Here is a 25,605-nt window from a genome sequence, read left to right as displayed (position 1 = left end):
ATATCTTCTTTGAGTGATAAATAGAAAAATTTACAGAAACAAAAAAGTGGAGACCGAAAGTACTGCCATCTATTTTTTCTACCCATTTCTCTTCGTGATTTCAGCTGAGTTTATCATTCGGTTTTTTGCACTTGGGATTGCGGTAGATAAATAGTATCAGCTATGCCTCTTAAACTTTAAGAGTTCTCTCATCGCTAAAGAAATTAGTGTTTATCCTTTGCCCCTTGCTAAGTGATGACGTTAGAAACTTGGCCTACGGCAAAAAAGTCAACTTTTGAACTAAGACAGATAGATTTTTTTTTCGACGGCAGTCGATAGCTCTTGATGAGCTGATCAAGGTATATGTCATTCATTTTTTGGTAGAAAAATTCCTTCATGAGATATACCAGTTGGAAAGTTTAAAGGGGTTGACAACCTACTGTTGTACCCTTCCTTTTTTAGCTACTGTTGTATCATTAGCCTTCCATTAGCCTGAGTTCCCAAGAAGCAGATTCAGACTTGGAAGAGCGACTGATTGAACATAATGTTGTAATACTTATCTTATTAGAATATCTCCGCTATCGGCAAAATGGTTTACAAAAATTACACAACATTACAAGTTGTAAATTACCTTCATGTAATGATACTAACGAAAACAATTGATTCATAAGCATTATCATTACAACAGTAATTACTAAACTGAAAGGCTAGATTTAGTGTAATCAAGATGACTGTATTCAATATTTTCCCCACTAAGGCTGTTGAAGAAAATATTTTTTTAGTTTTGCCCTTGATTCTTATTAGGGATTTACCTTATTTACAGTACAGATAATATGTATTTACAATTTCTATCCATGTATATTTTCTTTCGTGGGTGCAGCAATAGCTGCAATCTAGTAAAGGTGAACAGGAACCCATAATCACTCCAACGTAAATTACAGTAAACTTGTGTGAATTTGAATTCTGACAAATAATAATATTCTTGCCTTTCCGGTGGGATTCGTTAACAGAGTTTTCAGTTAAGATTAGGCATTTGCTTATGCGTTGTTGTTTCTGTAGAAATACCTTTTGAGAAACCTAAAGTGCTCTTGAACAGAATATCAGTATGATCTCGGCTTCAACAGCAAGTAACAAGCCTAAATTGTATAACAGTACTTCTGTATAACAACGGCAGTTTTTATGACTTTTAAATCATTTTTTTGGGAGGTCGTAAGGGTCACCTCATAGACATACCATATAGATATAGACATAGACATACCTCATAGACATATATATATATATATACATATATATACATATATATACATATATATACATATATATATATATATATATATATATATATATATATATATATATATATATATATATATATATATATATATATATATATATATATATATATATATATATATATGTATATATATATATATATATATAAATTTTCTGAATAAATAGTCACCTTCAATTTTTGATGTGACGGCATACTTGGGGTGATGAACCTGGCGTAAAAAAAATGGTTCGGCATTGGATTTCTTTGTCCTCTAATCACTTTTGGCTCGTAAAAGGGCACTAGAACACATTATTTCTGTTTGAATGGCCCCTCCCTAATTCTACGATCGCTATTCTAACGCGATCTATATATATATATATATATATATATATATATATATATATATATATATATATATATATATATATATATATATATATATATATATATGTGAAATTTTTTCACGGTCACTTCTTTCGGGCTGGGTGTCCTTCCTTCGAAACTCTGCAAATCTACTCGTGTTAATTACTTTTAATTGTTAATCTTAATATATTTTAAACATTTTGGAATCATCTTTAAAAAAGTAGATTATTGAATATATGTATTGGTGTTAAAATTCTTTTTTTAGTTACGGTTACTATTTACATCAGACAAAATAAATATATAGCGCCATTGAAAAATATTGCATTAGAGGAAAAAAACACAGTCTCAAAGATTTTCCCTAAAAAGCAAACATCAATACAAAATAGAAATAATAAATTGGTCGACTGACACTTGTATATGCATATGGTTTAATGTTTGACATTTTATCCAACGGAACATTTTTGCATTAAAATAAAGTATGAGCAGTAAATCTTCTTTGGAATTTTTTCCTCGGATGGTCTTTTATGATCTGGTTCAAACTGAATTGTGCATTTACAGCTATTGGAATTTCAGGCTCAGAATCTCCCAATTCCGATCACAAAATGAAAGAACAACTTGCCGTTGCTGCTGCACAAGCTTTCGATTTTCGTGGCGAAGCCTTAACTTTTAAAACAACATCTGCTGGTGTTCTCATTGCATTGCAACACTGCCTTGATATCATTTCACAGCGAGAGGATCTTTGGAGAAAGAAACTAGAAAAAGAAGTGGAGAAAAGAAAGAAAATCGAAGAACTTTACAAAGGGTCAGAACTAACAAAGCAGAGACCCAAGTTAACTATAATGTCTGGACCAGATTATGAAGTAATTAATATTTCCTTTTTCTTTATTACTTTTTAGTCCTTTAAAAAACAAAAAGAAACTATATTCAAAAATTATGACAGTTTTTTTTTTCATACACTCCAATTTAGGGTATTCTAGGTTTGCGAACTCAAAAGTAGGGTTCCAAGCAGATTTTTATAGAATAACAAACGCTACTAGAGAACTCAGTTTGCTCGCACCTCAGCTGGTATTCTAACCGTTGTTTGACTCAAACTAAAAGGAGTGTATCCTCAAAACTTCTGAACGAAAAAGTCTAATACTCCTTAATAATAAGTTTAACTCCTTAAGATTTCAGTGCTCTTTAAATAATAAAGGGCTTATTACCCCTGAAAGTCCTCTAGAAAGTCTTCAGGTCAAACCTTCTGGTTTATAAAAACTCAACCACCTAACCCACATACTGCAAAAGAGGGAAAACCAGTGAGAATGGGCGACTTTAGAATTTCAAAGGTGACCTTCCAGAGACGACCTAGACCGAGGAGGAAGAGTTGTCCCAAGAACACACCACGATACACATACCAATCAGATTTCTGCTCTTTTAGCGTATTCCTGCTATCCAATTGGGAAGATATATTAACATTAGCGAGATACCGCAGAGAATGGAAACTCCGTCTCAATACGCTAGATGCCTCTAAAGGCAAACGAAAGTAACTTAATTTATTACTTTTCAAAATTATCTATTTTAATTTATTTAATTTATTTGTTTACTAAAATATTAAATTTAATATTTACTTATCTTATTAACTTTATTTGTTAAAAATAATTAATTTTATAATAATATGGATTATTAACTTAATTTTATAAATATGCATATAATTTTTCATAGGTTTAATAGGTTTTTAATGGTTTAATAGGTTTTTAATGGTTTAATAGGTTTTTAATATTGCATTGGTTTGCCTTTAAAATATCGAACGAAGTTCAAGCAGTTCGTGGTAACAAACTGTATGTAAAGAGCAGCCCGTGCCAGGAGTAACCGTTTATACTTTATGGGTAGTGGGACGACCAGCCATGGTTCGGGCAAAATATGTTTCATTACCTCTACTGCTAAGTTCCCCAAATTTGGAAGTTAACTTATATTACTCTTGTAAAAAAAAGGTAAATACCAAGATCTTGAAGGAGTACGACCCGTTACAATTATTCCCGTTTTCTCCTATTAAATCGAAAGCTTTTCAGCTGAGTGGTTGAAAGTAATGATAGTCCCAATTTTTTTTCCTTCTTTCCAATAGAACACAAGTAGTTAGATAGTTGGTAATTAGAGAGGTATGTTAGCCCAGTTTTGTTCATTACAGTCATAAATAACCTTAGTGTTTGTTTGTCAGATAGATGAAATTATAAAATTGGTTCGTTACGATCCTATAAAAATAAAAGAATTAGCCAAATTGATATCCTGGAACAGATTTCCGGGGGATGTGAAAGGCAATTTTTTGGAATCTACGGTTTTAACAGTTAATTTTTTAGAGCTCCCTCTTCTTTCACTCTCCCCATCTTCTCCTCCAAATACTGATTAGCACGACATAGTAGTATGCAATTACTGGATATTACCATCTCATGCGATTTAAAACGGGAGTAATATATTTGATATACTTTTTTAGAACATTTCCCTCATTTGCACACCTAATCTTTGAGTAGTCTTGTCCTATTTGACATCCTGATATCTCCTAGGAATTGTTTGGAACAGTAGAAGTAGTCTTTAAAAGTTGACGTAGGAACTTATTTAGGGTAGATCTCTTATATCTCCCCTCTTCGCAGAGCTAATCTGGTCACCCTTGAAGAAAGGAGAACAAATATTCCTTACTTTTTGCCCATAGCACCTTCTATAGTCCCCGTGCAAGCTCAGTTTCTCTATTCATCCTCCTGCCTCCCTCGTTCTAAAAAGCGCTTTTTATCCCAGTTAAATTCTTCAGTGAAATACATTAGAGCAAACCTCTAAATTTTGTTCGGGGAGGGGGAAGGGGTCTGTCAACCTTTAAAACTCCAACTTCGAAATGTCTTGGCCCCTTAATCACCTTTGGGCCCTTGTGGCTTTCTTTTACGAAAAAAAAATTAATTGAAGAATTAATATTCTAAGAAATTATTTGTGGCTTTCTTTTGTTTTGTACTTTGTAACAGCTAAGTTTTCAGTGACGTGATGCTTGTTCAAATTGATACAAAGTTCAGATAAAAGGTAAACCTCTAATTTCTTGGAAGGTGCCTCTGAAAGAGCTCCTTTTAAAATATTTGATAAGGAAGTATACTAAAAACTGGAATCTTTAGAGCTACTCATTTAAGGGGAAGGGGAAGGTGCTCAGCTTTACCTTCCCCTTTTAAGGGGAAGGTGAAGCTACTCATTTAAGGGGAAGGTAAAGGTAAATTTAAGGGGAAGGGGAAGGTGTGTGCTTTAATTTTATTGATTTATGTCTGACATCGTAAAACTCCATGAACGAATGCATTTTTCAATTAAAATAGAAAAAAATTATTTTCGAAATACCTCGAAACACCTAGGGACCAAATATCACCCTGATGTAAGTCAAAATTTTCCCCTATAGGCTGCAGTGAAAAAAAAAGCGTTTGCATCACAAGATTTTTCACTAGCAGTTCCTTTGCTTCTCTGTAATTGAATGAATACACAACTTTGAAGTTGAAATCAGTGTTTCCAGTAACTCCTTTTTAGAATCCATTAATTAACCATCGAAAGTTTTCCAAAGAAAACTTCTAGGTGATGTTCCGGATTCTACAGAATTTTCAGTAAGCCATTAGGTGCCACAAAAGTCTCACGGTCCAATTAAATGACCACGAAAACCCATCAGCTTTTTCCGTCCTAATCGTTCACAATTAAAAGATAGGAATTTCACCCAGGTTTGAAACTTTTACTCTTTTGCTTGCAAGTATGGTTCTTCGAACTTTTGTTTTGTAAGGTTTTTTTTTCTAAAACCATTACAATGAATAGTACTAATGTATAATATCACATATGGAAAAAGTTTTAGTTGAGACTGTATCAAAATTTGGGATGAGAACCCTTTGACGTCGAACCAAGAATTAGAGTTAGTAGCAGAATTCAGTGGGGATTTGGGGTAAATTCTATAGGGAAAGAGTGAATATGACATTTTCAATACGACTCCGATTTTTTCGTAGGTATTACGTAGATTCCTTTAGTGCGTTCTTTAGTCCATAGACATCCATCACATTTCGTAGATCTGTGGACAAATCTGTAGAATGGAAACACTGGTTGAAATCTGTTCTGTGAGTATTTCTCTTTCTCTTCACTCATGCTGCCATATAATTTTAATTGTGCAGTAACGTTTATTTGTGTATGGAATGTATCTGGTATTTTTTCTTAATTACCTCTTCTGTGTAGTAGTGTATCTATCTAATAACTGGTTTCGTTTCCGAAAATATAAGATCCTGTAACTGGAGATTAGCGACTTATTATCAAGTGATTGGTTATCTAGCAAATGGTCACGTATGCATGAAATCGGGAGGAGGATTCAAAAGTAAAGGTACATAATGCAAAGATATAGTGAATTACGTGAGAAGTCAAAACAATCTTTAAATTATCGGCGGTTTAAAGATTATTACGACTTACCACATAATATATATGATACTAAAATTCCTTTTTCTCTTCTTGGATTCAATTAGATTTGTGAATCAGCTTTTTCAGTCTTATGCAAGCTTTGATGGTAAAAGTTGAAATTAGGTTAGGTTGGGTTAGATTAAATGAGGTTCTAAATCTTAGAAATGGGTGGAAATTTTTACCTAACCTAACGTGCCAACATCAAACCTTGCATAAAACTGAAAAAATTCACTGGCAACGCTGACTAAATCCTAGGAGGGAAAAAAGGTATTTCGGACATTCACCGCTGAACGTCGATATTCACAAATGTCGGATATTCATGGTAATATATATATATATATATATATATATATATATATATATATATATATATATATATATATATATATATATATATATATATATATATATATCAAAGCTAAATGTTTGAGGTTTCTTTCAGATTACAGTGGATTTATTGGAAGTATATTTCAATTTTGATATGTTTTAAGAATGTTCATATAAAAAAAAATTTTAAATATAGGAAGGGCCGCATAGTCAAATTGGCGAAGAGGAATTTTTCGACGCTGTAGAAGCTGGGCTTGATAAACTGGATCAGGAACAGCTTTATCTTGAGAAATTGAGACAAAATTCCGTATCAGAAGGACAGACAAAGGCAGAAACTCACAGACTTACTAGTGAGGTAAGCATCTAGAAACTCAGAGGATAAATGTTTTTCACGCTAACGTGGCTATTAATATTAATCAACCAGTTCCATGGTGCCAAACTTAAAAAAAAAAAAAAAAAAAAAAAAAAAAAAAAAAAAAAAAAAAAAAAAAAAAAAAAAAAAACAGCTCATGTGTGTTAATCTCGTCCCCAAATATGTTTATAATTTTTTACTGAAGATTTGACTAACTACTAGTAACTAACTATACTAACCCGCTCCCACTCTAATCTGTAATACGAAGAGAAAATAGTGTTAGAAAAATGCTCTGTAAAACATGACGATTGAAACAAAACTAAAGTGCTTAGTTGAACCTTTTAGGCTTAAATTGAATCAAATAATAATTTTGGTGGCGTAACTTCTCAGGGGGACTGTTTCACAGAAATAGCCTGCACCAAAAAAGCCAGTTCAACTACTCTTCCTCCTATGTGTTTTCCACTTATTTGAAAGATTTTTAATGTGGACTGCATGCAACTTTTTTTATTCTCTCATTGTGCAGTTGCTTCTCATTTTCACATTGTGGATATGCTCCTCATAATCCCCCTTTGCTTCTCTTTGTTATTCTATTTACCTTCCCTATTTGCGTCGTTTCAGATTGAGAGAATTACAATGGAGCAATTGCAATACGCTCAATCAGGTGTAGAAGATGGTGTTTGGACCTTATTTGCTGAAGATGGTGAAATGCGCATGTATAAAAGAGAGGAAGAAATCGACGGTCTTGCTGTTGATCCGTTGAAGGCTGTTCACACGGTTAAAGGAGTAACAGCTCGAGAGATGTGTCAACATTTTTACAATCCAGATGTGAGATTTGAGTGGGAAAGTAAGTTCAGATTCCCTGTGAGGTTTATTTTCCTCGTTTTCAGCTTGTTTTCTTATTATCATCCTCTTTGTGTTTATTTTATTCTGTCTTCTGCTCGTTTTTGTAAAGCTGTTGAAATTACAACTAATGAAAAAAGAACATAGTTGAAAAGTTGAAAGAAAAACTTCTGCATATTGGAAATTTATCGTTTAGACCATTACAATTATAAATTTCTGTTTAATCCAAATGTATCTTTATTTCCAGCTCAAAGACCGTATAATACCATACCATAGATTTTGTCTGCTTTCCCCCACATGAAAAATGTTTTAAATTCAGCCACGATGTAATTATTGCTTTCCTGTCATTTACACATACGAAAAATCTGCTGTACGAAAAGTTCATGAACCATTTCCACTCCTCAGTAAGAATACAAAGTCAGATACGCCTATATCTTTGGATACGAAGATATAATAATTTCCTGTATTATTGTAACTCAGATTTGTGAATATAACTTCTCAATTTTTAAGCCAAAATATGGCTTTTTGTTGCCTCCCTCTGCTTACTTTACTCGTTAGAATATGCATATCCAGTCTATCACTGGTGAGGACGAAAGACCTGAGCAAGCGAAGGGAGGCAAAGCCAGCTCTTTTACTAACAAAATCAAATAAAATTCAAAGACGATGCTGTATTTCACAAATAAATAGTGATACCAAACTGAAAAAAACACACGCAACACGCAATACATATTATGACTGTGAAGACAATTGAAAACTGTGTGTTTTAGGACCAATTCTATCACACTGTGAACCCTTTTTTCGTTGGCAAAAACTATGCATAATATTCTTCTTTTCTTTTATTCAATATTCTAGCCACTTTAGAGAAGATGACGGTTCTTGAAAGGTTATCTGACGCTGCCTGTGTTGTTCTCCAAGTTCACAAAAAGGTGTGGCCTGCCACTCAAAGAGATGCTCTATTTTGGTCCCATTTAAGAAAAGTTCCAAAGGATATGTGTAGAGATGCCCATGATGCCTGGATTGTTTGCAATAATTCTACTGAACACCCAAACTTTCCGGTGAGATGTTACATTTTAACCTATATTTTTGTAGTTTTGAAATAGAGGAACATAATACCAACATATACGCCCGCACAAATTTATCTAGAGGTGTTGCAGTGGGGGGAGGGGGAGTCTAAGGTTTGAAAACTAGCTGTTTGTTTTTGTTTTACAGAAAAGCAGTCGTATTCTCCTATGTTAGAGTATTAACAGAACCTTTTAATGCAGACTTTGGCAAGGCAAGGTGATTTCAGGTGACCTCTGGTTATGCACAATAGGTGATCAAGGTCCCAGTGGATCCATATAGATAAAAAATAATAATAAGAATTTAGAAGGAATTTCTGCTTAAAATTGCTTTTGTTTTGTTTTTTAATGTTTTGTGGTGTTTGTTCGGAGTTTGGTGCATACCAAGAACTACAATTACGCTGGAAAGCTTGTCGGGCGACTCGCATAATAAAGAAAAGCCCTAACGTGTGCTCTTTTGTAACGACCAAGCACTTTTGTTAGAAGCAATTTTGTCTTTTATTAGAAAAAACAATGTGCACTGTCTTCCGACAGATAATTTGAAGTCCCGTAGCCCCCCCTACCCACCCCACCCTACTTAAACAAACAAAAATTAAATTTCAGCTCTTTTCTCCGGCTGTGAGAAAAAACCGAGTGAGTTTCCAAAGTTGGGAATAAACCTCATCACAATTTTAACTAAACTGATTGATAGTAATGGGAATTAGTCTCTTCCCTTCAGGCCTAAGGTACCTGTACATAATGTCACACAATGGTTTTCGGAAAGAGTGAATCACTGACCATGATCGACTTAACCAATTATAAAGTTAGATCAAAACAGAAATCATATGGACATGGGACGTAAGAATCATAAAGAAACATGCGGTAAAAGTCTACTTCGAATGCGAAAGGGGCTCTACGGGAACAGGCAATATTGCATGTCTAAAAATTAATAATTTTTATGCAAAATCAGTACAATATTTAGAGTAGCAGAGTTGACTAGATGTTGTTTTAAAGTTTACTAATTTTGTTTGAACCCTTTTAAAACTTCTTACCGGCCCACGGTCAAGGAATTTTGAAAAACTAGGTCCACTCAGGCCTTAATTCAAAACTACATGTTAAAAGTTGAGCCCAAAAACATTAGGGATTTTTTTTTGGGGGGGGGGGGGCGTCCTGATTATTATTGTCTCATTGGTAATAATAATAATTTTGAAGAACTAAAGTAAACTAGAAACTACCATAAATGGAAACTAATATAATTTGGGAAGAAGGGGGAGAGATTTTATTCCGAAACTAGCTTGTTTTTAGTTATCTCCTAGGTCAACCTGATTGTCTAAATGAAATGGAAACTGTTTGAATGTTATTCTACTTTTAGAGCAATAATGGAAAATTTATTCGAGTTGGACTAACGATTTGTTTAATGTGTCAAACATATCTTGATTCATCTGAGGAAAATGGGTCACCACCTACAAGGGATAATCTAACATGTAAAATAACATATTGTGCCGTTGGTAAGTTAATTTTCTCTCTCTCTCTCTCTCTCTCTCTCTCTCTCTCTCTCTCTCTCTCTCTCTCTCTCTCTCTCTCTCTCTCTCTCTCTCTCTCTCTCTCTCTCTCTCTCTCTCTCTCTCTCTCTCTCTCTCTCTCTCTCTCTCTCTCTCTCTCTCTCTCTCTCTCTCTCTCTCTCTCTCTCTTTCTTTCTTTCTTTCTTTCTTTCTTTCTTTCTTTCTTTCTTTCATTCTCTCTATCTCATTATTAGAAGTTTTTCCGATTATGCTTTATGGTTTAGAACGATAGTTTCCAAAGTAGATATACAAACAAAGAATGTCTTTTGAATTTTTTCTAATTATATTTTACAGTTGAAGGTAGCTTCCGTGATTAGAAAAAATTTAATCTTATTCGCGTGCTAATTTAAGTTGCATAATTTAACTTTACTTTGTTTTTTGTCATTCTTAATTGGTTGTGAGTCATAGATTAGATTATGTATATTGAAATTGTGTATAAACAAGTTCGCTTTCAAATATACAGCAATCTTTTGAATTGATTTTCTTCTAGTTAACCCTGGCGGTTGGGCCCCAACGTCTGTATTGAGAGCTGTCTACAAAAGAGAGTATCCGAAGTTCCTTAAAAAGTTCACCCAGTATGTTTTCGAAAAGTGCAGAGATAAGCCTGTATGTTTCTAGTCTTGTTCAGTGCTTTTGGCCTCATGATTATTTTTGTATTGGGTCGTTTCGTCCTGTTTTAAATTATTTTTATCGGTATTTTTTTATTTGCAATCTAAATAAATAATGCGTAGCTGAAAATGTATTTACGGATATAAGCATTGCTGTAATTAAAGGCCCAAGTCCGAGTAGCGACCTACTTATGAATATCTGGACTTGTTATTACGAAAGATCTGCAAATTCACCAGATATCCCGAGTTTAACAGGTTTTATAGAATTCCTACTGCAAGAATTCCTGCCCTGATATAGAAGATTTATTAGGTAGCTTAAATGAATACCAGATACTGTAGACAAAATATTGAATGTAATCGGGTAAAGAGTTACCACACATCAGTAAAAAGTTTACGGTATTCAATCGTGTTTATTTAGTAAATAAGGAAATAAATAGACTTAAATACACCGTTATGTGACAAAACGCACGTTGAGAATGATGGAATCAGTGCTGGGATTAATCAGTTTATATAATCCTAATGAGCCATTTTTGCTCCTGTTCTAACTGTTTTCAACACCTAAAAAGGGTCCTTTGGAAACTAGCTGGTGGCGTCGAAGAAAAAGTAAGCAAAAATACATGCTGTCTTTGATCCATTGTAAACTATAACACATATGTTTGACATGTGTTTTTTTCAAAATTATTCCTATTCCCTTGTGATAATTTCGGACTCATGATAAACATGAAACAATGACATATTAAAAAATACAAATACAAATGATAGGGTAGTATCGAATTTTCTGTAACAAGTACAAGCTAAAAAAAAAATGGTAGTAAGAGTGAAAAATTATCGAAAATCCAAAATCAAAATATTTTTTCATCGTTCTGGGTTTAGAGAGTTATCTTGATATTTTCGGACTCGTGATCAGACACTTTCAAAAGTAGGATATTTAAATAACCAACAGCTTTGTTAACTTCTCTAAAGTGTGATTCATAAAAGCAACGTACTCTTTATTTGTTCCAATATTTCTTTATCAAATAATCGATGATCAAATTCCTGTATTTTTAAGACCTGGTGAATAACAAAATCTTGGAAAACTGTTTTAGGTGACTCAAACTTTCAGAAATTAATGTATTTCATTTACTTAAACTACAACATTCAAATGATATTTCTTATCTAATCGCCACGCAGTTTCAATGTTTACTGTGGCACAGTAAAGGACGGCGGATAGTTTTTTTTTTAAACGAAAGCCAGCACTGATTAAGCTTAGCTACTAAGACTTAAATTCAGATAACTACAGTCTGTTATTTAAATGTAAAATGTGCTGTTACAGAATGTTGTTGAAACTTTAGCATTCAAATTTGGCACATCGAATTTTAGGAATTGGTGTCGTTTATTAGAAATTTGAATGGACTTGAAAGGCTAAAATTCGTAGATTAACCTTGCCAAGTTGAACTTGATAGCTCGATTGTCCTCTAAAAATTATTTGACCTACAGAAAACCACCACCCTTCTTTTTGAATTTCCTCTCCAAATAGTGCGGTGTTTATTAGGCGATGAATATGAACAAATCCTCTAGCCAGGGTCGTATCAAGGATTTTTTTTCGGGTGGGGGGAGTACATAAAACTTTAAAACCCATCAAACCGTGTTTATGCTCATTTTGTTACGTTTTTACGTGTCAGGCAAACAGTTCGGGGGGGGGGGGGGGCTCAAACACCCTAACACCCACCCCCCGGATATGGCCTTACCTCCAACTGCATTTTGGAATAAGCCTCATCCTATTCCCCCTGTGCCTCCACAGGCACCTAGGGCATCAAGAGGGAGGTGTTAACCGTTCCTCTGATTCGCTGATACGACGATTTCCTTTCATTAAGGACTGATTTATTGGTAAAACACATAATGAACAAAAAAACAATATTGCTACCTCTTCTAAAATGTAACGCTTGTTCGCAGGGGAGGTGGAAGAAACAGCTCACCGAGAGAACATGCCACAAATACCACCATAAAAAAAACGCTGATAATGTTATTCATTACAACAATAATAATTCTACTGAGGCTGGAAGGGGTTCTGGAAACATGACCTCCAAAAAACTACATAGTTTTTTTATTTTTTAACTTTTAACGAATATTCTTCTGGATGTACCAAGTTTTTTTTCACAGTTGAAAAAGTTTGGAAGATAAGAAGGTAAGTCTGCGAACCAGGATTAGAATATTGGAAGCTACGGTGATGGCAGTGGTCAAAATTGGTTCTGAATTATAGGCGCTCCAAAAAACGGGAGAAGATTTGCTAGACATATTCCAGAGAAATTGACAGTGGAAAGTTTTGGGTACCCGACTGACTGACCGTATTTCAAACAGTAGGCTGTACGAAAAGTTCAATTCAATTCCGCTTTCTCTGGCTATAGTGAGAGAAAGGATAAGATAGCCAGGGCACGTTCTACAGATGAGCGATGACAGATTGCCAAAGATTGTCATTTTCGGCCAACTATCTTGGGCTAAACGGAAAGCAGGTAGTAAATTTGAAAATAAATGCTGAGAAGACTAAGTTTCTAAGGTTAAGAATAAGCGAAGATGGAAGTTGGCAGCTTCACTTATCTCGGTAGGACGAATACTAAAGATGGTGGGTGCAGTGAAGACGTTAAAAGTAGGATAGCCAAGGCCCGGTGTTTTTTTTTTTTTTTTTTTTCACAATTGAAAAAAGTTTGGAAGAAGGTAAGTCTACGAACCAGGATTAGAATATTGGAAGCTACGGTGATGGCAGTGGTCAAAATTAGTTCTGAAGTAGTAATAAATTGTTAATGGTCTCTAAATATAATTATATAATGTAATTATCTAATATAATGATACTCTATAATAACTGTAATAAGAATAATTATCACCTTACAAACGTTGACTATTAAACATTTGATCTAAAATTTGTCATTTTTATTATTAATTAGTAATCAAATTTATGCAACTAGCGATGATAGCATGGGAATAGCATGAATTAATGCACGTGGTGCTACTAAACCTAAAATGCAGGCTATTTCTTTTTAACTCTTAATTCTTGAGCTTATCGTAAGTTAAAAAATCAAGTTTAAGGCTCTGAAAGTAAAAAGCCAGGAACGATGAAAATTCGATTTAATCGAGATCTTATTTGGATACTCTTTGAGAGTTAGTGGCTTATTAACAGAGTATATTTTATGCAACCCACTCAGTTTGAAACCAGTATCTACTGATAGTAAACAAGAGGATGTTAGAAAAAGAGATTATATCGATCTATTTAAGTCCTAATTAAAAAAAAAAAATACTCCTGTGCTTCCCCTCTCATATGGAATTATTTTATATTATTCCCTGACGAAAGTAAAACAGTTCAAAATAGGGATGAAACCTTTTAATTGACAGTGAATAGATATAAAATTATTTTTATTAATCCAGTGTTTGAAATATCCAGTTAAATGATTTTATATCTATTCACTGTCAATTAAAAGGTTTCATTCCTATTTTGAACTGTTTTACTTTCGTCATGGAAAGGCAGTGTGGTCTTCGAAGTTATATATTATTCCCTCCTGTGTGTTTTTAGCATTACGGTTTAGCCTTTGCTCATATCTATTTATAAAATTTTCTTGAAATATCGTCTTTTACTTCCGAAATAGTTTTTCGAAAATCAAAACAATTCATATTGAATTATTCGTGGTACGTTCCTCATAAATTTTCATCCTGAAATACCAATGCCATAACTACCGGGTAGCCTACACAGTTGCCTTTCCTAAATTTCAGTGTTAAGCAACCAGAAAAGTATAAGATGCATTTAGAAATCGCAATAAGTGGCCGGCGTTTACCCCTCCCCCTGAAAATACCTCCGTGGAAAATGCGCCCGAAAAATACCCCTCTGTGGAAAAAACCACACCAGTAAAAAACTCCCCTCGTGGAAAATAAGGCTTTCATATTTGAGAATTTTATTTGAAATTGTTTTTTTGATATGGGGACGGAATTCTGGCTCATGTGTATTATATGCCGCTCACTGAAGCTTAGGCTGCGTGAAATTCGAGGAAAAACCGGTTCCTTTGCTAGTTTCTTTCAGCTTAGCACGAAACAAGACAAAGACAAGTGACAGAATAGATGTGAAATATATAATAAAAGTATTTGGACAGTTTGAAGTCAGAAAACAATTCTTGCTTCATAATATGCAGAATAATTATACCTAAAATGTTCTGCATGCAGACCCGCTATACTTTACCCCCACCTCTAATGTGCAAATATACAGCCCAAATTCGTTTCTAAAGTAACGAAGAAACCGGCTTATTCTCGAGTTTTACACATAGTAAACTTCAGTGAGTGGCGTATAATACACAAGTACCGGAGTTTTTCATGGAGAGAGAGCCGAATTTCCCAGTATCATTGGCAACGCTATAGCATTTCTCATATTAAAGGCCATACGGCTCCAATGTTTTACTGTTTTACGGACATTAACCTTGCCAAGTTGAATTTCATAGCTCGATTGTCGTCTAAAAATTATTTGACTTACAGAAAAGCCCCACCCTTCTTTTTGAATTTCCTCTGCAAATAGCGCGGTGTTTAGCTCACTGAGAGAACAATACCACCATAATAACTAAACATTTACTAATAATGAATATTCATTGCTTCGGTAGTTTATGAGGAATGTACCAGCATAATTCAATATCAATTATTTTGAATTTTGAAAAATTATTTGGGAAGTAAAAGACGATATTTCAAGGAAGTTATATAAGTAGATATGAACAAAGACTAAACCGTAATGCTAAAAACACACAGGAGGGAACAATATATAATAAGGCCATATGAGAGGGGAAGCTCAAGAATAATTTTCTTAATTAGGATTTAAATGGACCGATGTAATCTCTTTTTCTACCACCCTCTTGTTTGCTATCACTAGATACTGGTTTCAAAATGAGTGGGTTGCATAAAATATTCACTGTTAATAAGCCACAAACTCTCAAAGATTTTCCAAATAAGAACTCGACCGAGTAATTGTCATAGTTCCTGAATTTTTAAGATCAGAGCTTTAAACTTGATTTTTTAACTTAACTCCTTTAATTCCAGGAAGTTCTCCTTTCCTTAAATCTTTCTTTACGACTTCCTCTCACCCCTACCCGAGGACTACCTGCTTTCCGTTCAGTCCTAGATAGTTGGCCAAAAAGGACAATCATTTGCAATCTGTCATAGTTCATCCGCAGAACGTGCCCTGGCCACCTTATCCTTTCTCTCACTATAGCCCTAGAAAGCGGGATTGAATCGAACTTTTCATACAGCCTACTGTTTGAAATACGGTCAGTCAGTCGGGTACCCAAAACATTCCGTAGGCAATTTCTCTGGAAAACATCTTGGAAATTTTGCCCGTTTTTTTAGAGTGCCCATGCTTCAAAACCAATCTTGACCGCTGTCATGACCGTAGATTCCAATATCCTAATCCTGGTTCGCAGACATACCTACTTATCTTCCAAACTTTTTTCAACTGTGAAAAAAAAATAAAACACCGGGTCTTGGCTATCCTACTTTTAACGTCTTCGCTGCATCCACCGTCTTTACTATTCATCCAACCGAGATAAGTGGAGCTGTCCACTTGATCGATCTTTCCGCTACCTAACGTCACCTTTTCATATTCACTTAGTCTTAGCCTTAGGAACTTATTCTTCTCAACATTTATTTTCAAAATTGCTTATAATTTTAAATCATGTGTATTGTTGCTGGAGGTTATTATATTACTTCGTTGGATATGGTCACATCTAAAATGGCGCAGGTATGTTTTTTGCGCAAGAGCTGAATAACTTGCTCTTTTTGATTCACCAAAATCTAAAGAGATATATACAAAAATGCAGAACTGAATGGCATCTTCCTATAATATGCCCCAAAATCACTTCAATGGGCCTTCAACGTGTAAAATTTAATCCTAAAACGTTCTAATTGCGAATACTAAAAGACTAAGAAACCCCTGTCCTTGCTCACTTTTGATAGATGCAACAGATCAGTCATTAGTTCTTATAGCTCTTCCTTTTCTTTTAATTCCGCCATTTAATTTCGTTTGTTTTTAATTCGGTCACTCACAAAAGAAAACAATTTATTAATTACGTTCTTTTAATACAGAAGTTCCAGGATTCGCCGCAAAAGAACTTTTTGCCCTATAAACTAAGTACATCCAAAAGAATATTCGTTAAAGTTAAAAAAAATTGCATCTTTTTTGGAGGGTTTTTTTTCCACAACCCCTTCAAGCCTCAGTGGAGTTATTATTGTTACTGAAATAAACTGAAATCTATCAATGCCATAACTACCGGGTATGCAGTTGCCTTTCCTAAATTTCAGTGTTAAGTCAACTATTAAAGTATAAGATGCATCTAGATCTCAGAATAGGTGGTCGTCTTTTATCCCCCCCCTGGAAAATACCCTCATGGAAAATGCCCTCTTGAAAATACCCCTATGAAAAATACCCTCTATGGAAAATACCACCCCGGTTAATACCCCCCCCTGGAAAATAAGGCTTTCTAAATTCGAGAATTCTATTTTTTTTCGGTAGGGGGAAGGAATTTTGGTTCTTGTGTATTATACTCCACTCACTCAAGTTTACGCAGTGTGAAATTCGACAAACCGGTTTCTTCCTTAGTTTCTTTCATACAAGACAAAGACAAGTGACAGAATAGATGGGAAATATATCATAAAAATATTTTGACAGTTTGAAGTCAGGAAACAATTCTTACTTTATAATATGTAGAATAATTGTACCTTACACATTTTACATCCAGACCCGCTACAATGTGCAGTATACACAATGTGTATACTTTACCCCCTCCCCCCTAATGTGCAAATATACAGCCCAAATTTGTCTCTAAAGTAGCCTAACTAAGAAACCGGTTTGTTCTCGTGTTTTACACATAGTAAACTTCAGTGAGTGGCGTATAATATACAAGTACCGGAATGTTTCATGGAGATAGAGCAGGATTTCCTGGTATCATAGGCAACGCTATATACCATTGCCCATAGTAAAGGCCACACGGCTCCAAAGTTTTTTTTTTTTTGTCAGAGGCGCTTTATATACAAGGGGTTGTTGTATTAACTTTAAGGGGGCTCATTCGATGAAAAATCAAAAGTTCCATTGCCCTTTTTAAGAGTCAAAAGTGATCGGAGGGTAACTAGCCCCCTTTCACACGCCCTTTTTCCCCAATACATTTTGTTAAAAATTGTAAGAGATTGCCATTTTGTTAAAAATAGTTCAAAGTTGAGATAAGAAAAACTCCTGAGTCGACGCATCTTTACGCTAAACGTTTTTTTTTATAGAATTTTATAACAAAGCTCATTGTTCTAATTGAACGACCATCTTGTTTCAGGAATCGTTCTTAAGGAATTAGGACAAAAAGTCAAAACTTTAGCGTAAAGAGCAAGGTCTTGTGGAAGGGGCAATTCCTTTTAATATATGTAATAATTTCTGCTGAGAAAACTTGTTTTTTTTAAATTTAATTTCTGGCCGTTATTAAATAATGCCGGGAAAACCAGCTCTCTCCATGAAAAATTCTTCTGCTTGTGTATCATACGCCAGTAACTCGAGTTTATGAGTGTACGACTCGAGAACAAACCGGTTTCTTCGTTACTTAAGAGACAACTTCGGGCTATATATTTGCACATTAGGGGGGTAAAGTATAGCGGGTCTGCCTGCAAAATATGTTAGGTACAATTATTCTGTATATTATGAAGTAAGAATTGTTTTCTGACTTCAAACTGTCCAAATATTTTATCTTCCACCTTATGTGTAAATATATAGCCCCAATTATATATTTCCCATCTATTCTCTCACTTGTCTTTGTCTTGTCTCACGCTAAGCAGTAAGAAACTAACGAAGAAACCGGTTTGTTTTCACAGCGTAAACCTAAGTGAGTGGCGTATAATACACAAGTACCAAAATTTCTTTTCCCAACAGAAAAAAAAAACTCAAATAAAATTCTTATATTTGGAGAGCCTTATTTTCCGCGGGGGTGTTTTCCGGGGGAGATTTTCTTCGGGATAAACGTCAAGGGGGGAACACCTAGAACCCTCGCAAAAAGCTCTTTGGTAGATTCAGACAAAACAGACAGAGAGAAAAAAATGTGATGAACTCCAATTAGTTGATCCCCAATATGAATGACAGGAGATTATCAGGCAATGAATCCGCACAGACTCTGAGTTGAAGTCTTAGACTTGTAATTTACTCGTCGATCCCTGTAATTTAGTCTACGTGATCCTTACGTGTAATAATTGAAGCATATATGATTTGCTTATGTATTTCTTATTTGACTTTAGTTGACTATATTTTTGTGTTTCTGTCTTGACCTAGATATGTGGTCCTTACGAGCTTTAGATGCATCTTCATATAATTGCCCTTTTGTCAGGCTCTGAATTATTGGGCTCATGACCTGCACTCCACTACAGAGTAGGCAGTATTGAATACAAAAGGTAGAAAAACCTTAATTTTCCTGGCGACGCTCAAACATACTGTACATCAAACATATTGTATTTTTTGTGGATATTGTGCGATTTTTTTTATATATATATATATATATATATATATATATATATATATATATATATATATATATATATATATATATATATATATATATATATATATATATATATATATATATATATATATATATATATATATATATATATATATATATATATATATATATATATATATATATATATATATATATATATATATATATATATATATATATATATATATATATATATATATATATATATATATGAACTGTAAAAACTGGCGACAGGAGTATATAGAAGGAATTTTATCGAACTTTATTGAAAGATAGTCACAAAAACGCAGCACAAATCAGAAGAGTTTTAATTGTAAGTCATGTACTTGGGTGTAGCGCTGAACTTGGCATAAGCTTTGATAACCTTATTGACTGCTTCAAGGAAATCTTTTTCAGTTGCAACCTTTCGACGTGCTCTTATAGCAAACATTCCTGCCTCGGTACAAACGGACCGAATTTCCGCACCTAGAAAAAAGAAACATCGTAAATTCGATCTTAAACTGGTGCAGGTAAATACCCACAAATGATAATTTATTGTATGAGAGGAAGTAATTAAAATAAGTGGCAATATTGGCCCCCGAGATGCCAAGATGTACAGAGGATACGAAAATATTTATCGTTTTACGTAAAAAGCACTTTTAAGCATTACCCTCTCCCCTTTTCCTCCTTGACAACACTCTTATTCTCCTAAGAAATTTGACTGTGAGTGAATTACTAAAAACTGGAAATGGAATAATCCGAAAAGAGCTTACTTGAAGACAAATTCTATAGTATAGAATTTAATAGATTATTTAAACAAATTTCCTTGAACGCTAAAATCGAATAGTCATTTAGAGGCGGTATTTAGTTAGCTCAAATCAGTGAGCAATTTTCACTGAGTCTATTTCTAGAAGTTTGTATACCGAACTCAGCAAAATATGCACTTTTTTATTAAGAAGTTTCGTTATCTTACTATTTTTTTCTTTTATTACTATTTCTGTAACCGTCAATAGGCCGTTAATAATTATAGTTAATGGCAGTTAAAGATAGTCAATACCCTATTGACTGGTATTCCTAGGTCGGGGTAATACCCCGACACTGGTTGATAATCACACTTGCAGACGGACAGATAAAATGAATCGAATCTGTTTCCTTTGAAGAGTCTCTATTAGAAAAAAATTGAGCCGTAAGGAGAAATAATTTTAGCATCACTGTTTTCCACACAGAAAATGACCGTGCTAATCCTACGATGAATATGAGCGAGAAAGAGATGCCAGAGTTTAACCATTTACTACAGGCTTCCTTCCAAAATGCGGACAACAAATAACGTAAACTTGTATTCCATGCAAGTTCGACTGAGTTCAATTCTCCGTCTTGTTAAGTAATTCTACAAATTTGGTTGCTGTATTCTACCTCGTATTGTTAAAGTTAAGGAACAAAAATTACTGTCTAAAATCTTATTCTTTCTTTTCTTTTTCGATTTATACGGATCTACTGGGATTTTGGTCAAAATCTCTCAATACCTCGGAGTCTTCCCAAATGGTATTGCCCCGTGATATCGGAAACTTTACATGTTAAGATACACCCTCGGCTTATAGGTTCTGTGTTAAAGTGTTCCCTTAATATTTTGTAACTTTAGGAAGAAACGGCGGACTTTCTAAAAAGAAAGCTTTTCGAAGCCTCTTTTTAGATTGAGTGGACAATAAATTTAACAGTAACTCATTGTCTGTACCGACCTTTTCTTACAATAGAATAAGATAATGATTCGGGAAAATTGCGGTAAACCACAGTAAAACCGGTAAGATTTCAGTAAAACCATAGAACAATCCCAAAAACCACGTTTGAATCTTCAATTTTATCTTTGCGACAAGCATAACTTAGGCAGGAGTGAGGATTCTATCAACACCTCTCCATTCCAAACGAAACCCCTCTGATTAGGAGACGAGTTGACTATATTAAAACACAAGATTATGATAACAACAACGAACTGTTATTATGCAGATAAGACCATTCAACACAGCATACATTAATACACAACACAAAATAGGTATAAATCTTATCTTCAACTCTCTTAAATAAAGAATCAAATTTGTTTTTTCATCCTACTTTTCATCTCTTAATTAACATATTTACAAAAACAAGTTGCTGGCACTCTCTAAGGATGTCAACTGAATACCATCATCAGCTCCTTAATTACACTTAAGGCAAAATAATCTACATTCAAGGCTAAACCTTTCTTTCAAAAACCCCTTTTTTATTACTTAGTTTTAGAGAACTTGCTCAAATCCGAAACCCACCCCTTCTTCAATGTAGCTTATTGGAATTTGTTTAGTAGGTTTGTCAGTGGAAATGCCTCTGATTTACGCCAATCAGAGGCCTATTCAACTCACAAATCTACGTATATTAACTGCAATAAACTATGTTGGACGAGGGGTAAGTAATATCCTAACCGGTAGAATTAGTTTGAAATAGTATTTTAAACCTATAACTTTTTCTCTCTTGAATAAGACTTTAATGTATGTGATCTTCTAACTGTGTGGATTCAAATCTATACTCCTTTGTCTTTTATTCTAACTTTATTTATTTATTCTAACGGATCATTTATTCTTTTATTCTAACGGATATTAACTGCAATAAACTATGTTGGACGAGGGATAAGTAATATCCCAACCGGTAGAACTAGTTTCTAATAGTATTTCAAACCTATACCTTTTTCTCTCTTGAATAAGACTTTAATGTCTGTGATCTTCTAACTGTGTGGATTAAAATCTATACTCCTTTGTCTTTTATTCTACTCGCACACTCATCCATCCAAACAATTCATTTTTCTCTGGCGGCCCTACCTCTCATTCCAAATATATGATAGAGCTGCTTCATTTTATACAGCTTCTATTTTTTACGGTAATGATCTTTTCGTTTTGACTGCAATATCTCTAAATAAACTGCTTTTGCTAACTTATTATCAGGTAGGCTTCAAATATTCAGCCAATATCAAATCCACCAGTCAGCCGAATCTAAGCAAAAATGATCCTAAGTCACCTTCTTTTCCCTGATTTATGTGTAGTTTATGCGGAGATCAATTAATGTGTTAAAGTGTTTCAGCTCCATTGATTCCAATTATGCTGCTGGGCTATATCCCTTGAACTCAACTCAGTGAAGTATTGTAGTCAGGATTAAGAGTTGAATTACGTAGATTATCTGCTGAGACCACTTTTCTTCTCTTAGTCATCTCTTTTACATGCTCTTTTAAACCTTGTTTTGTTGACAACACTATTTCTAAATATCTAAATTATTGCCAGGCGTGAAAAACTTATTGGCCTGATCACTGACGAGAACATAAAATATTTCAAGGAAGGGATTTGGGCAGTTTAATTACTTTTCGTGTTTTGGTTAGAAAAAAGAACAAGATTCAGCTAGGACCAAAAATAAAGGCAGAATTTAAAATTCACATATTTAATTCAATATATATGCATGAAAGACAACTTTTAAAGGTCATCATTTCTTCTGCCCATGTTCGCTCCAAGAAGCTTCATCTTCCTCTGATTAAATCAAAAAGGGTTAAACTTTCATTGAGATACCATATCCCCTATGTCACAAACAAGCTTAACCTGACTAAAATAATTCCTAAAAATCGTTCCTCAATGAAAAAAAGAACTTCGAATACATATTCCTTTTCGGGATGTGGGGATTTACGAAAGATTGATTTGGCTTTGATTTATGTTCGCGCTGGGATGGCCTCTGCTCTTTTTTCTTCTTTTTTTTCCTTTTAGTGCCGATTTTTTTTTATTTACCTTGCTTTCTCTGAAGAGGTTCGTGTTAGTTTCGTGTTTCTCTTCAATTATTTATTAAGCCAACATGTCAGGCTCTGCCCTCCACTGGCTCAAGTCAAAATTCTATTGCAATTATTTGTATTTACGAAGATTTAATTACTTGCTTACTTTAAAATGTCTTCATTAACCAAAATAAACCTGATTATTAAAGTCCTGCAGGGAAAGACTGACTAAAAACCACCATACTGTAAACAAATGGAAATGGAATAAGGCACCTGTGCTATTTGGACATAATCGGGCAAGTAATTCAAAACGGATGTCTCTCTCTACGCTCATGGATCTAGCATGAATTTTGAATATATGTGATCTTCCTTCCAAATCAGGTAAGCCAAATTCAACTTTTCTATCCAAACGTCCAGGCCTCATCAAAGCTGGGTCCAAAGTGTCAGGTCTGTTAGTAGCCATCAAAACCTAAATGAATAGAAAATAGCCGTCCACAATCAAAATACATTTAAGAAACGCATAAATGTTTTTCATAAATGTTGGTAAGATAGACACAGTCACGGAAAAAGGAATAGGGGATTCTTCAGACATGTACCCCCAAATATCTACATATTTATGATCTTTTTCATTTTTTTTTTCAATTCATCTGATTCGACTTTTTTGAGGAACTTTAACACTCCCCTCTTTAAAAACTTTTGATAACCTACCTCCCCCCTCAAAAAATTCTTGATTTCCACCGTACACTATTTTCCATATATTTCTCTTGTTTTTGGGTATTTTTCAAAGAAAAAATCTTCCCTAGCATTGAATTAATGTGATCATGTGGGGGTGGGGAAGGTTTTTTCGCCAATTATTTTCTGCGTGTGTTGAACTTTATTGTGGATAAAATACCGAAGACAATATGAATATTAGAGACGATGGATAATACCTCCTTTGAAGAGATGGTAACTTCTTAAAAATTAATAACTGTAGTTTTTAATTATTTTTTTTTTTGCAAATATGTTTCATATAAATTAGTTAAGGCATAACACGTTAAGCCAGTGCCGTATAGGCACTTTTACAGGAAAAAACAAGGATAATGATAAAGATTTGCAATTTCTGTAACTGACTGTTTTTATATGCGTTCATTATTCTCACTGATAGGGAGAATCCAGACTCCTTCCCCCTACCCAAAGAAAGACGTTGTAAATATTCTTCAGGAATAGCACATATAAAGAAAAGCCAAAGTTTTTAGATTGGCATCTTTGCACGCTTTTCAATAATTGGGAGAACGTATCCCTCTTTAGAAGCAATTGACTTGAAATTTGAAAAAGTCTGCTAAGTTTGAACTAAAACATAAGAAAAATATAATACCGTTTATAGGAGCCATCATAGCCGGGTTGATGGCACGCTGGAGTTGCAATCCTACGGCGTTGCCAATTTTTTGGCTTGGAGTGGGGGTTAGGGAGATCGGCCACCGTGATTCTGGGAAGCTTACGGTCACATTAATTCCCATGGGACATCTGAATTTGAGGGGATCTGACCAGGTGGAGAACACGAGGCAGGACCCCGAGGTCCTGGTATAAGTAGTAAGCAAGTGAATACTAATAGAATGCTAATGATTTAGAAATCCATAGAAACATCTCAAATAAACCACTATTTAAAAAAATATAGAGACAGTGATAGATAGAAAGAAAAAGATAAAAAATAGAACAAAAAATAGTTTGGGTCTGAAAATTTACCCACCAAGTTTCGTTTCAACTAATTTGAAGACTAAATCTTAATAGGTTAACATACCTTAATGTTGCCTCTAGGATCAAACCCATCCAATTGGTTAATAAGCTCTAACATTGTCCTCTGCACTTCATTATCTCCACCTGCGCCATCATCAGCACTTCTGGCTCCACCAATGGCATCAATTTCATCAAAGAAAATCAAACATGCCTTCTTGGTTCTTGCCATCTCAAAAAGCTCTCTCACCATTCTTGCACCCTGAAAAAGAAGAAGATCAGCACCCTGAATATGACAAAGAATTATGACTCACGGCTTATCTATTAAATTTTGTTTCTAATTGTTGTACTATATTTTTAAGCATCCTCACAAAAATAACAACAAATGAAACCCAAAAAGAAGATTACTGATTAAAAACGCACAAATCATAAGAGAGGATTTTTTATACTGAAAGGAGACAATAAGTGGATTTAAAAAAAGGGAACAGATCGTACAGTGGAAAACATCACAGGATTTTAATCTTGGCTTATGTGTTTCAGTATGGATAATTTTCTTATTTTGTTTCATAAGCATCAGTTCTTACTTCTTTATATCAGTTCTCTGCTTCTAAAATGTCTTAGATGATGAGAGTTTTTAAACGTATCATGGTCTTAATCCTAACATTTGCGGAACATCCTTCCAAAGCTATAAAGTTAAGTCAGTAAAGTTTCAAACCACAAGGAATATAAAAAATTCGTGTTATCATATTGGCTTCTAAGCGACACCAATACAATGATACTCATATATATGATACTGTGAATGTCCAAAATTGGAGAATGTCGACATTCACCAGAGAATGTCCCAAATTCCTTTTTT

The 25,605-nt window shown here is 34.2% G+C and overlaps 2 protein-coding genes across 6 annotated transcripts in view; one reads left to right on the top strand and one right to left on the bottom strand.

Annotated features, from left to right (window-relative positions):
• Positions 1-10,896, top strand: part of LOC136038016 (ceramide transfer protein-like) — a 56,513-nt gene extending 45,617 nt beyond the window's left edge. For 4 of the 5 annotated variants that reach the window (XM_065720944.1, XM_065720948.1, XM_065720945.1 and 1 more), the window contains exons 6-11: positions 2,174-2,475; positions 6,564-6,722; positions 7,338-7,563; positions 8,412-8,614; positions 9,969-10,104; positions 10,649-10,896. In XM_065720944.1, coding sequence (XP_065577016.1) covers positions 2,174-2,475; positions 6,564-6,722; positions 7,338-7,563; positions 8,412-8,614; positions 9,969-10,104; positions 10,649-10,776 — 1,154 coding nt within the window. In that variant the 3' untranslated portion in view covers positions 10,777-10,896. The remainder of the gene's footprint in view (positions 1-2,173; positions 2,476-6,563; positions 6,723-7,337; positions 7,564-8,411; positions 8,615-9,968; positions 10,105-10,648) is intronic. The other variant, XM_065720947.1, reaches the window with a different exon arrangement.
• An 8,633-nt stretch (positions 10,897-19,529) lies between these two features.
• Positions 19,530-25,605, bottom strand: part of LOC136038015 (26S proteasome regulatory subunit 7) — a 28,030-nt gene continuing 21,954 nt past the window's right edge. Inside the window, exons 7-9 of the mRNA XM_065720943.1 lie at positions 24,817-25,011; positions 23,313-23,508; positions 19,530-19,753 (exon numbers count right to left, since the gene is read on the bottom strand). Of these exons, the coding sequence (XP_065577015.1) occupies positions 19,596-19,753; positions 23,313-23,508; positions 24,817-25,011 (549 nt within the window). The 3' untranslated portion in view covers positions 19,530-19,595. The remainder of the gene's footprint in view (positions 19,754-23,312; positions 23,509-24,816; positions 25,012-25,605) is intronic.

This window comes from Artemia franciscana, chromosome 17 (genome assembly GCF_032884065.1).
Source record: "Artemia franciscana chromosome 17, ASM3288406v1, whole genome shotgun sequence".
In the NCBI taxonomy this organism is placed as follows: domain Eukaryota; kingdom Metazoa; phylum Arthropoda; class Branchiopoda; order Anostraca; family Artemiidae; genus Artemia; species Artemia franciscana.
The sequence above is the reverse complement of the archived record's forward strand: the minus strand, read 5'-3'. Positions and strand labels throughout refer to the sequence as shown.